At 40.7% G+C, this 15,224-nt stretch overlaps 1 protein-coding gene across 2 annotated transcripts in view; it reads right to left on the bottom strand.

The window, feature by feature from the left end:
• srbd1 (S1 RNA binding domain 1) overlaps nt 1–14,933 on the bottom strand; it is a 49,680-nt gene extending 34,747 nt beyond the window's left edge. For both annotated transcript variants that reach the window (XR_004557749.1, XM_034152715.1), the window contains exons 1-14: nt 14,253–14,933; nt 13,419–13,480; nt 13,041–13,146; nt 12,834–12,895; nt 12,161–12,554; nt 11,825–12,058; nt 10,755–10,921; nt 10,308–10,425; nt 10,017–10,155; nt 8,781–8,877; nt 8,444–8,615; nt 2,747–2,850; nt 1,588–1,695; nt 1,174–1,331 (exon numbers count right to left, since the gene is read on the bottom strand). Coding sequence is in view for 1 of the 2 variants with exons in the window: in XM_034152715.1 (XP_034008606.1) it covers nt 1,174–1,331; nt 1,588–1,695; nt 2,747–2,850; nt 8,444–8,615; nt 8,781–8,877; nt 10,017–10,155; nt 10,308–10,425; nt 10,755–10,921; nt 11,825–12,058; nt 12,161–12,554; nt 12,834–12,895; nt 13,041–13,146; nt 13,419–13,480 (1,921 nt within the window). In the remaining variant the exon portion in view is untranslated. The remainder of the gene's footprint in view (nt 1–1,173; nt 1,332–1,587; nt 1,696–2,746; nt 2,851–8,443; nt 8,616–8,780; nt 8,878–10,016; nt 10,156–10,307; nt 10,426–10,754; nt 10,922–11,824; nt 12,059–12,160; nt 12,555–12,833; nt 12,896–13,040; nt 13,147–13,418; nt 13,481–14,252) is intronic.
• Between the last annotated feature and the right edge of the window lie 291 nt (nt 14,934–15,224).

Here is a 15,224-nt window from a genome sequence, read left to right as displayed (position 1 = left end):
TGAAGACTTTTCTTTTTGCCGCTGCTTTTAATTGAACTATTCATATCTTAAACTGCACTGTAACTTTTATCCATGTATTTTTTCTTTTAATGTTTATTTTATTATCTTTGCTTTTTAATGACTGTTTTTAAATGCCATTTTCTTAATGTCTTTCATTTTTATAAAGCACTTTGAATTGCCTTGTGTTGAAAGGTGCTATATAAATAAACTTGCCTTGCCTTGCCTTGCCATTAAAGTATTAACTTGTATATTATAAGAGAATGTCTCCACACTGTATGCTTTCAAACAAAGCAGCATTATCCTAACCAAATCAAATGTTTTATGAACACAACATCTCAGAGTAGAAGTGTAGCTCTGAATAGAAGTCATGTGAGCACTCCTGTGGTTCCTATACCTGTGTCTGTCTGTTGTAAGTGTCAAGATTAAAAAACTTTAATGTCCCTGTGGGGCAATTTGTCAGCGTGACTTGTAGCCACATAATCAGTCACCCAGAGGGAGGGACCTACCCTAGCGCAGTGTGAGGCCACACCCACTGAGACACACTGTATATTAAAGCAGAACCACAAAAACAGACGTAGACATAAGCACGCTAACACAAAGTCTACCCACCAGGGTTATGCCAACTGGCATCTAGTCTCTAGCATGCACATGCACACTCACACTGTTAGCCATGAATTCACGATGGCAGTTTAGTTTGCATAGAGTGATAGAGTAGATCATCCTTGAATATGTGACTACAATTACAGAAATATACTGTTGGTGAAAAACGATAGCAGTGTGTGCTGATTGAATGCATCAACGACCAATTGCATGTATGAATGGAAGAGAACACTAATCAGGAGAAAGTAGTAGAGCGTAATTTGTGTTAGTGAAACATATCTCAAGCCCATGATCTCATTGAGCTGCACTTTATATAACTCTTTCACCCCAGTGGCACAGGATACACCTGTGTTTGCTGTCGACCACAATGGATCAACATGAATCATCCAATCTGACACGTAGCCTCTCACCGCTGCCATCCCAGGATGTTATGCCCTGTGATGCCTACAGCTTTATAAAAGCAGTGTAATAAAGACGATGGTCATGGGAGATAGGTATGGTGTTATGAGAAAGAGAGATCAAACTGCTTTGGAGGCAAAAGTAGGTGGTAATATATATTTAGTGGTCACTTACCCGTGGGGGAGAGAACTGCCAGCTTACAGCCATGTCTAAAGCCAGGGTCCACCCCCAAGATGACACAGCCGCGGACTGGACCCACCAACAGGCAGCGGCGGAGGTTACTCACAAACATGGCGATCGACTCCTTCTCTGCTGCACTTGACAGCTTAGTCCTAAAGAGAGGCGAAGCAGGAAAGACGGGGATAGGGGTAAACATTGGCAGAGGAGCCGAAGAAAATATGTTTTACAAAAGAGGTCAAAAAAGAAAGATTGTTTTGAGAGAGAAAGAAGAAAAATATAGAAAAAGTCAAAGAAAAGATGGGGTTGGGGAGACAGACAGGGGACACAGTGTAAATTAATAAGGGGTTATCAAAAATAAAAAACCCTATAAAAAGCATAAACACACATTAAAAGTAACACTTCAAATACCTGTAATTTCTAGTTAGGAAGGGCAGAATAAGCCTTTTGTAAGAGTCATCAATCGCACTCCTGACGATCGCCCAATGCTCTTCTGTAGCAAACGTTTTCGGTCTCCACCTGCAATAAATCAGTGGAACAAACGTTTTTTTAATTAATAAATGCAATATATAAAAGTCATTGTGACATCCTCTAATCTGTAAATCAACTACCTCCCTCTCAGGGTTAAAATATTTTTCCAAATCCCGTAAGTAAGAACCCATAAGAGTCCGGCAGTGGCTCAGTCAGTAGGGGCTTGGACTGTGAGCCGTAGGGTCGCCGGTTCAAGTCCCTGACCAGACCTAAATATGGAGAGGTTCACCTCCTGCCCTGCTGTGGTGCCCTTGAGCAAGGCACCGGACACCCCCCTTCCCCCCTCACTCCCATTGCTCCCCGGGCGCTGTACAATAGCTGCCCACTGCTCCTAGCACTAGACTCCTGGTACTAGGATGGGTTAAATGCAGAGAACACATGTCACTGTGTGTGCTGTGTGCTCTGCATGTATGACCATTAAAGAGGGTTTCATCCCTCCCAATTCTATTCTATAACCCACACATATAAAACAGTTCGTATTATATTTTCAAGCAAGGATTTAAGTTTTAGTGTTAAATGTACAGACCATTCATATCACAGCCTGATTAAATAGTAAGTGTGATTTCTATTTCATTATTTGACCTCTATCTGTACAAAATAAGTTCACTGAGGACCTGTATGTCAGCATAGGCCTGCTTAAATGTTTCACTTATTTAATGTAGTCACAATAAGTAGTAGTGTAGTTACCAATGCAAAAATGCTAAAATCGAGAAAATGTAAACTAAAATGATCAAGCATTCATGTGTAGCAATACAATCTCTTTTTCCTAATAATCTATTTCTTTCTCACTATTTCGCTGAGGTATATGCTGTACTCAATTGTATCTAAAAAATATAAGTTCAAGGTTCAAGGTTCTTTATTGTCAAACTAACATAGCTACAGAGTAATTATGTCGTTGAAAAGTTGTTGTTAGCAGCCTTCATAGATGTCTGGTTGGAGGTAGTTTCATCTTCAGTATATCTCCAGCATTTCAGCATAGTGTGTGAGCATGTGTGTAAGTGCATGCTTGTCTGAGTGTTGTGCCGTTTGTGTTTCTGACCTGTTGTCGATGCACCACCTCGTGAAATCATTCTTCACCCTGTCGGGAATGTTCACCTTCACTGTCAAAATCTTCAGACTCTCCCCTCGGTTAATAGCCAGGGTCTGTACACATTCAAAACACACACAAAACATACAGACATATTAACCCTGTTTAAGGCAATACTATAAACTGTTTAAATGAATGTATGTTCATGAACACAGAGAGGAAATATGCTCTAAAAAGCTCCACAACTTACACACTAAAAACATTTTGAAAAGCCACCTCCACACAGTGAGTGGATGACTGTAGGTTCATTTTTAAATAAATGTGCATTTGAACTCAGATAAGTTAAGCTCCTGTTATTGTATTCATTTTCAGTGTTACTAAATATAAGTAACATTTAAGGAACATATCATTTCACACAGCCAAAATCATAAAAAATGTAAAGGTGTAGTTCCCTTTTAAAAATGTGTAACTGTTTACATTTGGAATCACCTTAGGACTTTTGGGGGAAAAGGGAAGAAAATGTCTTGAATTGGGTTACTTTATAAATATTGTATATGTATTTAAAAATGTATCTTCACAAAAACATCCACTTAAAAACAACACAAGAAAACAAAACCGTAACTCTTCACAGACACGCGTGTAAAAGTGATGAGCCTGGCAGTGTATCCTGTGGCGGTGGCCTGTTGTGTTGTGTGCTGCTCCCCCCTCGGAGGAACTGTTACATGCTGTTAAGCAAACTGTAGTAAGTGTCTGACCTTTTCAGCGGGGAACCTTTAGCCCGCCACCGAACAGGGCCAAGAAACAAGACGTCAATCTGGAAACCAAGCGGAAGAAGCAAGCTGACAAATGCCACCACTACGCCACCATCAGCGCTGAGACCGCAAGGCCTACCCCCCCCCCACCCACAGCCACACACGTGGTGCCACAACCATTACCACTCAGCAGCACCCTCGGATGTGTATGAAAATACAAATCTAAAAACACAGCTAATGGCATGGCAGAGAATTAATGCAGCGAGTTTGCTTGAATTATGATGAAAGTTAGATTTCTCTTCTGGTGGCATGTTTCTCCCCTGGGCTGCCGCACGAACTGTGATGACATTTCTCAAACAATCTTCATCAAAGCTCTGAAGTTTAACATGTTTACGGAAGAAAGCAAAACACTTCTTTCTGAGTGATGAATGCAGAACAGCCTTGCTAAATATGTGTTCTTAGGGTTTGAAGTTTGATCATTTTGTATAATGAAGAACCACATACAGCCTTTACATGACATGTCATACATTACAGGCTGATTTCTACATAGATTACACCTTGATGCGTCATCTGCTTGTTGAATGTGGGGAAGAATACATTTTCAAAAGCACAGTTTGAGTTTCATTAACTTAAAACAAGGAAATTATTGATAAACCAAAGTTCGGGGCATTCAGAAAAAATTATGGAGGAACAATGACCGAGTCTTTTACCAAGAACTGATTTATTTTTGGTAACCAGACTTAAGGTAAGCACTGGGAGACAACAGAAGCCATACAGACAAACATGACTGTCTATACACAATGCTTTCACGCATTGATAAAAGACAATTTAGTTTTCTTTGTCCTTATAATGATGCAAGCTCTATGTATCAGATGTTTAACATGTGCCAAAGCCCCTGGTGTCCATGTGTTGCCTGCATTCATTAACATAAATTATCAGGCAACACATTGCTGTAAATCTACTAAATCAAATGTATGCTTCCTAGATTCCTATTATTTAACTAATACAAACTAAAACATTGTTCTCTCTTGCCTGGTTCTCAAACCCTGACTGCTTCCAAAAGTTGTGTTTAATCTGTGTCCTTGCTGTGCTTTCCTTGGTAGCTAGCCTCAGTCCCCGCTGATGACAAATAACCTAGAGAGTCTCTCTGTTCGTCTCTCACTTTCTGCCTGGGTCGGGTCACTGGTGGGAGACAGAGGGTGATCCGAGAGGAAGGGTGATGTGAGACAGAGTGAGAAGCATGTGTTTGTGTGTTAGACGGGCCACGAGTGACATGTGGCCGAGTGCTGGCCAAACCCTGACGAGAGCAGACAGAGCGTCTCTCCTCAGTCCCGCCACCGGCCCCCCGAGGGAGGGCAGTCAGCCAACGTCCTCTCTATCTGTCTCCTGCTCTCTCTCAACATTTCTTAGAGGACTACGATCATCATCAACACATCCAACCATCCGACATATCAAGGATAAAGAAAAAAACAGATACACAGACTCACAGCACACTTTCTGACCTGGCTGACACTCATGGGACACACTGTATAATAACAGGCTAACAGAGCTGTCAGCAGACGGCCTTTTATTCCTTAAAAACATGTCATTCTTAAATGTACTAGTGCTAGGGTTAAAAACAAAAGGCAAGATAAGCATATAATGTTCCTGATAAACAATGATAGTACAACTAGTGGAGCATATGGAATGCAAGCTACTTTTATTGAATGTTATCCTTTAGACGTTAGTATGATTCCTGGTTAATATTGACTTTCTAAACATAAATGAAGATACGTCTACATGAAGGATCATGGCCCAGCATGATACACGGGTCTTTTACACAAACACACAGGCTGCTCAGGGAGGACTCTGCCCTCCTTTACACTCCCTTTTTCTATCCAAAAACAAACACAACACAGCAGGGAGTCTGACGGTCGAACATGGAACAACAAACTTCAGCTCAGAATGAGGAGAGGAAGGACAAGCATCTCAATAACCAAACCGTAAGTTTAAAATGTGACTTATCAAATGTGTTAAAGGTCACCTATCATGCAAAATCCACTTTTTCATGTCTTTTATACATCAACATGTGTCCCCCCCCCCTCTGTGTAAAGAGATTCTGAAAGTTTCAGGAAAAAAGATTCGTTCACTTTTTGTCCCGATCCATTTATATAAAAACCTGTCTGAAAATGAGCTGATCAGATTTTGGCCACTTTATGATGTCATAACGATTTTTTGGCTTGTGTAACCATTAGCCAATCACCAACCAAGGTAACCCCCCCCCCCCCTTATCACCTGAATCTCCTCCTAGAGCACCATTGTGTTCTTTTTAACCAAACATCTCTCAGAGGGGCGTGGGGAGGGGCTCCTTATTTTCATCTAAAGTAACAGACACAGAATCAGTACTTTTGAAACAGGGCTGAAACAGAGGGGATTATGGGATGCTGCAATGATCTGTTTGGTGTTTGGAGCCAAACACTTCAGAGACATGTTTTGTATATATCTGAGACCTATAATATATTGATGAAAAACAGTATAATAGGGGACCTTTAATATCTGTTTCAGTATCTCAGTTTTTAAAATGTATATTACTAAGTACAAAAAAGAAAGCAGACCAATGTGTACTCTTTTGTTAACCTCCACAGCATTAAGACCAATACAGACATTGACACATTCTTTAACATGTTTTTCTCCACCTGTCCATCAAAAATAAGTGTTAAATTGATTAAACATTTCCATTTATCTAAGCTCCTCTGCAGGCGAGCCCCACTCTAAAGCGCTAAACTACCATTTGATCACAACGCAAATCAAATTAAAAATAGCCCACTCATTCAACAAATCCACCCTGGCATAATCGAGAGCGTCCCGGCTGCTAATAGCTATGAGGTGAATGTGGACCCTCTGAAGAAGAAGACTTCAAATCAAATCTGACGGAATTCAATCTGAGCTAAGCATCTCGACTAGATATGTCAAATGGATTTAAGTCTTGCTGTATACCAGAGATTGGTAAAGACTCATTTAGATAAATGTATGAAATAGTTAGATCATTATACTAAAGTCATACATCTGTGGTATTATTAGATTTCATGACTCTAACAATTATATTTTAGGAGTTCAATAATTTATCTAATCTGACAGTAAATTACTCGATTTAAACTTTATTGGCTACTATTTTTACTAATACATTAAAACAAATATTTTGTAAGCAAAAATGCCAAACATTTGCTTATTCCTGCTTATAAACTGTGAGACTTTGCCTGTTTCATTGTCTTATTTAATTGTAAGGTTTGTTTTTTGTTTTTCAAATATAAGTTGGACAAAACAAGAAAATTGGCAAATTTATTGAGAATAAAAAAATTAAGGAAATACAAAATAATAAAAGCTGCCTCCTTCTTTACACCCAGAATGCATATAAGGCAGACAATAAGTACCTGAAGTTAAATTACTCTCTTTTTAGGATTACTAATGTCTCAATACAACATATTTGTCTTTGTAAGACTTATCATAAATCATTTACAAGTTACAATACCACAATTTAGAATTTATTTAATTTATCATTCCAAGATTTTTTTGACATAAGGTATATGAAATATGAATTCTTATCTAACCTTTTTTTTCAGTCACTACAGGCTACTGGTCATATCTGACGGGGGGACTTTGCATGTTCACTGGACCAACTCTAAATGTTTGCTTTTTGCCCACTTCACAAATGCCTCGTGCTTTCTCGTTAACAAACCACCAGTAGTGAGGCTTAATAAAATGTGCCAAAGCGAACGGGCAAGTGTGTGCTCACACACATGCCTCCTGTCAAAACACATCTCCCACCTGCCCCCCCTTCATGACAGCTTGACGGCTAGAAAAGGTTCATTTTAGCCGGAATCCGACAGCTAGCAGGTCACAGCAGCCTGTGGATTAACGCTCCATGACAAAGGCAAGTCATGAATTAAAGGTCTCTCATAAACAGAGCAGGAGAGGGGAAGAGGGGAAGAGGGGAGGTGTGGAGTGGATTGGAGGGCTGAGGTTTAGTCAGAGAGAAGGGAGGGAGGGAGGTCAGAGCCAAGCAGAGATAAGTGACGGACGCACCTCAACGTCACTCATCTGTTCAGCCTCTCCCTCCCGTTGCCACCCCCTCTCCCCATCCCTCCGTCCGCCTTTAGGCCCAGCAGCAGTAGCTGTCACTACAGAAGAGCGCCTGTCAATCAAAGCCTCCTAATCCAATGGCATGTCGGCAGGGGACATGTCACATATGTTAAGAGGAGAGAATGAGGGGACTTGCAGGGTGTGCTTGTTTGTGAGCAAGTGTGCGTGCTTGCATGTATGTTTATGTGTTTGTATGACTGTAGGGCAGAAAGGGGTTGCCAGAGAGTGTGATGTGGCAGAGAGGCAGCGGCTGATGGAAGCTGTGGTGACACATGAGGCCCGGGACCAACTCTGAGTAACACACTAGTCACTAGAGGGACGGGGGGGGAGTAGAGGAGGCAGAGCAGGGCACAGGAGGGGGAAATATGGAGGCACAGACAAGGCTAACTGTGACTGACATGGCTAGCATTCAAAAGCAGCACAGATGAAGCAGACAGAAATGACACAAACACAAACAGATGGTGCGCATTTGTTTGTATATGTGTGTGTGTGCAGATGAAGACACTAAGTATAGTCCAGCATACACAAATAATTTGTATATTGCTAAAATAATCATCATGCAATACATTTTTCTTAAGGCTGTGTAGTACTTTTATGTGTGTTATACCATAATGCTGTTGCTTTGTTCTTGAAGGTGTTTTAGGTGTTTTTTAACTTTAAGTTTCTATATGTAAAATGAGCCAAAGGGTAGGGAGAAACTTTTCCGACAAGAACACCAGTGCTAACCATTTAGCTAGATAATAATATCCCAACTGCTCTAGTGTATTTCAACGACGAAGAGTAGCAGAAAACAGGGAAGGAGGGAAAAAGGGAACCATAAACAGGTCTGTGTTTCTACCTGATGGGGCTGGATGCGTTGGATGTTGGAGGTGAAGTCAAGGTATAGGTGGAACTTGTCAATGTCCATTTTTTTGTTTTGCTTGGCCCCTGGTTTTTTGTGGTCTTGGACCTTCTCCTTAAGTGCAGACTTGGACACAGACGACTGGATGGTCACAAAGTTGTTCTCACACCTGTCACAGCAAGAGGTAAACACAGAGAGGGAGAGAAAGTAGGAGGGCACTGGATTATTATCAATGTGGCAGGTTCAATACACTACCAATGTCAAAATAACACAGACAACTATGGAAATGAAACATCACTATAGAAATGGTGTGTGCATGTAGGTAGGTTCTCACAATGTTTTCACATAGGCGAGGGTCTCAGGGTCTTTGGCCATCAAATCTGCTAAGATATGCCCCACACCTGTAGACACTTCTTCCACCGATGACAGACCTGACACACAAATACACATACTTTACTTAAAAACAGTACACTAAAGAGCAAATGTGAGACTATGGGTGTTTCTCAATCGCAAGTACGCTTGCTTGGTAGCACATGTCTGCCGAGCATTTTGCTTCAGAAGCGAGGCAAGAATACTTCCTGGCATTCGGAAAACGAAGAGTCAAATCAAATCAAATCAAATCAAATCAAATCAGGTTTTATTTATAAAGCACATTTAAAAGCGATTTTTGGTCGAGCCAAAGTGCTGTACATGTAATAAAAAACACATCACTACAAAACACAATAAACGACAATAAATTACAACAGATATAACTTAAAAAACAAAATAAGAATAGAACACACGGAAAAGTCAGGAGTCGTGCTCCGCTCTAATTAGAAAGCCAGAGAGAAGAAGTGTGTTTTTAATGTGGATTTAAAAACCCCTACGGTCTGGGCCGACCTCACATGGAGGGGCAAAGTGTTCCAGAGCCTAGGGCCAGCTGCTGCGAAGGCTCGGTGCCCTCTAGTTTTTAGCCTGGTCTTGGGCACTACCAGCAACAGCTGGTCAGCAGACCTTAAAGCTCTGGCTGGGGTGTAGCGCTGGAGCAGTTCAGTTATATAGGCTGGAGCCAGCCCATTTAGGGCTTTAAAAACAAATAAAAGGACTTTAAAATCAATTCTGAACCGAACTGGAAGCCAGTGTAGTGAAGCCAGAATAAGGGTGATGTGGTCGCGCTTTTTGTGGCCAGTCAGCAAATGTGCAGCAGCGTTTTGGACTAGCTGTAAGCGTTTGATTGAGGCCTGGTCCATACCCACATACAGAGCGTGGAACAGGCGAGCAAGTGTGCAGGTGTGCGTCATATGAGAGGCCCCGCCTTACATTTTCCGCCACAGATTTGGGGAAATTGGTCCGTGCGCAAAGCATTGTGGAGATTTGTGCAGCCTCGAAATTTCTCCCAACGAAGTATGCCGGGCTCGGTAGATTTCCAAGTATGCTGGACATTGGAACAGTACTTCGGCGGCACTCGATGACGTAGTATGCTTGAAATAGTGGCTCTGGAGCAGCTTTACTCGCGATTAAGAAACACCCTATGTGAGTGCTATGTTGAATTAATCACATCAAAATGCACCACTTTGTGTGTATGCCTTACCTTCAGTACCAGGTTTTACCCATGTCCTTAAATCCAGAGTGTGTGGTGTGTTCATGAGTAAAGAGGCGGCATCCTCAAGACCGAGGGCTTTGGCCCGGCGAGCCTTTGTCAGCTTGCTGCCTTTCTTATAGGGAGAATACTACAGACACACACAGAACCAGTGAACTGAGATGAGTGGTAAAGAGAAGCGTATAATCAGGTTTCCAAAAATAAGAATGGAAATAAGAATTAGATCTCCAAATTACATTTCAAAGGACACATATTGCTTTGGAATAATAATGTGATTCTGACCACATGATCCAGTTCATCAGCTGATTGGCAGCTCCTCATGTTTTGTTCCAGCTCGACTGTTAAAACCCCGTCTTTCTTCAGGGTCTGAATCACAGACTGGGTCTTCTTGGAAAGAGTGCTGAACACAAACATACAAATAAAAAAAGATGATAATACAGTGCAAAATAATAACACAGAGAGTAACACACATGCCAGTGATACACAGGTATGATACCGTTTCATGACCCAAAGCTTGAGCAATAGCACCATCTAGTGGCCAATTTAAAATCTGCTGTCCGGAAATGAATTAAATCCTCAGCTCATATGAGAAGACATCTCATGGTAACAGCTGTATGAAACTCTGTACTTAAATTGCTTCTACATACCAATAATGAGTGTTTGTCAGATAATGAGGTGCATTAGTTTCCTTGTTTTTATTGCTTAGTTCAAGACGTTTTATCTGCTTACCTTAACTCTTCATATACCAGCTGGACGTCTCGGACAGCGTCAGCATCCATGTGATTGATCATATCTTTGCGGTAGCGGACCATGAACGGCACCGTGTTCTCCTCACGAAGCAGCCCGATGATATTTGCACACACCCGCCACTCCACACATGTCCGGGTGGACAGCACCTGGGGGAAAGGACACATGCGGATATTCAAAAAGTTCCTATACAGTATATACAAAGAAGTTCGCAAGTAGAATCAATTTAATAATAGTCTAAATAAACTGTCCATTGTTTATATATTGGAGCCAATAGCTTTGGGTGCATATATAGCAGAAATTAGAGCGTAAGTAACATCAACGAACTACCAATAAACATACACTTACAACGGGTGTATAACTCACTGAATGGATAGCTGCTTAGGGCCCATTTTAGGCAAATTGGTCGCTGCTGATATTTATCATCGTTTCCCATTCTTGTGTGTACACAGGCCAGTGTTAAGACTCCATCAACAGCAACAGTGTTGATATGTGGCTAACTGTCCTGTTAGTAACAGTGTATTTTGTACAGATTCTGCGGAAAGCAGAGAGCATTCTGGCCTCTCCAGGTCATGTTCTTGCAGATTAATTTGGTCTGTTGCCATCAGGGCGTAGATATGCTCTACCTGCTCTTAAGACTAATCGCTTTGCAAAATCATTCACCCCTTCTGCACTCAAACTTTTAAATTCTTGAAAGGCTTTTAACTTGATTATTTCTTTATTTATTATTGTGATGCTATGAACTATTTATCGTGTAAATTGGAATGATCCACATCTGTGCTCCCGGGTGTATCTGTGTGTTTTCTTCCTGTATGTTCCTGCCTATGTACATGACATAAGCTGCTCATAACCAATTGCCCATTGCGGGATTAATAAAGTTGTTGATTGATTGATTAGTGTGTCCTTTTAACTGAGTTTGTTACGTTTTGCGAACATAGGTAGAAATATGGATGAGCACTGGTGTTTTGTTAGCCAGTCACTGCTTCCACCATCTGACCAAAATATAAAACACTTTCTAATTAATAAAAATACAAAGACAAACCCTACATTACCTCTATGAAGTCCCAGTTCATATTGAGTTCATTCCTCAGAGTGTTTGCTGTGGACGATGGTAAAGCACTTGGTTGTCCCAGGAAGGCACCACCGGTCTTCTGTTTCTTTAGACAAGGCTCATCAAACGTGAAATCCTCCACTTCCTCTTTCTTTGCTATAAATCCAGCGAGTGATGTCCCCTCGCCTGCCCACATGTCTGCTTGATTCGCTTCTGACACGATGAATGATACCCTCTGCAAGAAACAAGTAGCACAAGTCATGAAAGAGAGCATTGCAGTATTTTGGTGTTGCAAAGAGAATAAAACCTCATAATAATTATATAATGGGTATCTTACCTCTTTCTTCATTTTGGTACTTGGCCCACAGTCTGTATGTTTTTCTTCTTTCTTTTCTGCAGCCTTGTCATCATTTTTGCCTTCATCAATATTTTTCCTTTTTGTTCCAGCCAACACAGATGTCCTGGAACCCTTCACAACTTTCGAGGCCTGTGTTTTTCGCTCTGCTGCAGTTTTACGTGGTGCTCTTGGCTTAGGAACTTTAGGCTCTTTAGGAGGTTTAGGTTGTTTGGGTGCTTTTGGCTCCTTAGGTTTAGCAGTTCTCTTGGGAGCTGCTTTCTTCTCCCCGGGTACTGCAGGAGCTCGGGCCGTAGTAGTGGGAGCTTTAAGTTTTGGCTCTGCTGGTGTCCATTCATCACTATCCTCCTCACTTATCAGTATGGTGGAAATGGACCTGAAGTACAAAAAGAGAAATGTGGAACAAGTGGCAAATCATTAAATATGTTCCCTGGGTTTACCTGCTCATCTCCAACGTTATAAATACAGGCTAGTGTCTCTAATGGATTACATTTTCTATTTTTCTTTACAATGCTGATATGACTATCAGTTAACATCATCATCTCCAAAAAAAACAGCAAAGATAAACCCCAACGTAAACCTGAGGCTGTGACAATGAACATCAATATGCCGTTTTTGCAGAAACGCGTTGTGAAATGATTTTAAAATGACTTACGCGTCGGAATCCTCAGTGTTCTCAACAACTTTGGCAGTTGTTGTCCGAGGTCTTCGCATCATCTGTTGAAAAATTGTTTTAATAAGTTAGCGTTACATCAAAGCTGAACCATCTCACATATGTATTTATTATTACAATAAACAGAATTTATTCCACTGTACAGTATTTAATTCAGCATTCTAAGTTTAGCTCAATTTTATGTTTTACGGGTACTGCAGGAGCTCGGGCCGTAGTAGTGGGAGCTTTAAGTTTTGGCTCTGCTGGTGTCCATTCATCTCTATCCTCATCACTTATCAGTATGGTGGAAATGGACCTGAAGTACAAAAAGAGAAATGTGGAACAAGTGGCAAATCATTAAATATTTTCCCAGGGTTTACCTGCTCATCTCCAACGTTATAAATACAGGCTAGTGTCTCTAATGGATTACATTTTCTATTTTTCTTTACAATGCTGGTATGACTATCAGTTAACATCATCATCTCCAAAAAAAAACAGCAAAGATAAACCCCAACGTAAACCTGAGGCTGAACATCAATATGCCGTTTTTGCAGAAACGCGTTGTGAAATGATTGAAAAATGACTTACAAGTCGGAATCCTCAGTGTTCTCAACAACTTTGGCAGTTGTTGTCCGAGGTCTTCGCATCATCTGTTGAAAAATGGTTTTAATAAGTTAGCGTTACATCAAAGCTGAACCATCTCACATATGTATTTATTATTACAATAAACAGAATTTATTCCACTGTACAGTATTTAATTCAGCATTCTAAGTTTAGCTCAATTTTATGTTTTACATGTATAAAACCCATTTCTCCTGCACTACTTGTACATTAGTTTTGCAATATTTTCTTGCATTATTGTATTTCTATTGTGTTATTTCTTGCACCAATTGTGTTGTTTTTTTAAATGTATTTTACTTATTATATATTTATGTGGCATTGTTGGAGGAGACTGGGACTTTCATTGCCATTACAACACTGGAGCTACTGTGCTTATGGCAATAAAGCCTTTGAATCTTGAACCGTTAGATTCTTAAGCTAACGCTAACTAACGAAGTAACGTCAACGTTAAATAGAAAATAACATAGAAAATAACCTTAAATTGTGGTCAGTCAGTTGGAAAAACGCTAAGTTATCCGAGGTAAAAGTTAAGCTAGCTATATGTCGACACACAGCAATGACAAACAGAGAGTATACATCTATCTGTGCTTACTTTAGCAGCGACATTAAATGTACTCAAGCTGACATTAACTTGTAGAAGTTTGCTAGCTATAACAAACATGGTTAGCTGAGCTCTAATTTCAAATTTGGCGCTCCGCATTAACACGGTTCGCTGGATAAATGACACAATGTGGCATGTACATGTATGACAATATCTTCCCACAGAAAATAATAAGTAAGAGACACGTTTTACTTTCATACCTTTTAAAAGGCTTAAGATATTTGTGTGTATTCCGTCAAAAAGCTTGTCAACTTTGTCATCCTGCAAGATCCTTCTTCTTCTTCTTCTTTGGTGTTTATGGGCGGTTGACAAACCAACTTGTAGGTGCATTACCGCCACCAACTGGACTGGAGTGTGGACAAGAGACTATGCAGAAAACCATAGATATATATATCTCATGGATGTATAATAAGAACAGAAAACAATATCCTGCAAGATCCTGCAAGATCCAAAAAAAGATCCAGACGTTTTAAAGGGCAAACACCGTCACTACAGACCCCTCTACCGCCCCCAGTGGACTGGAGGATACTGCAGTGGATTTGATTTCAGACCATCCCAAAAGATAAACAAATGTTTGCATCCATTGCCCAATGTGTGTGTGGTTACGCTACTACAGTCTGCTTTTAACACTCTTATTTATTTATTTATGTATGTGTCTATTTTTTACTGCAGTGAGAGTTGCCAAAGAAATGTCGTTGTATCTTGTATGACAATAAAGATATCTTCTATTCTATTCTAAATCTAAGTATTTCCAACTGATTTTTTTTTTAAGTCAAGTCCTTTTTATTAATTGGTCATTTTGGACGTGTTTGGTGTCTGCTTTATATCAGTGTTAACCTATTAACCAAGTCTCCCTCTTATGCAATCCGTGTATCGACCGTCCATTTGTTTTTCTTTATTACACAAGTAAGCGGAAGAGCGTCTGAGAGGCCTTCTTGCTTTTTGCTTTTACCCATAGTTTTTACCTTACTAAGGCCCAATCCCAAACCGCCCCCTACACCCTACCCCTACACACTACCCCTCCGTTTGCGCGTTCGCGCGGAGGGTCCGCCACATTAAGTGCTGTTCCAAACCAACGAGTGTGGAGCGGTGTGGAGGGGGAGTGGACTATCAAGCCCTCAAACAGCGAGTCTGCATCGGTGCTGATTTGAGACCGGTCTCTACCTGACCGG

Source organism: Trematomus bernacchii, unplaced genomic scaffold (genome assembly GCF_902827165.1).
Source record: "Trematomus bernacchii unplaced genomic scaffold, fTreBer1.1, whole genome shotgun sequence".
Taxonomy (NCBI): domain Eukaryota; kingdom Metazoa; phylum Chordata; class Actinopteri; order Perciformes; family Nototheniidae; genus Trematomus; species Trematomus bernacchii.
This window is presented reverse-complemented; position numbering and strand designations above follow the sequence as displayed.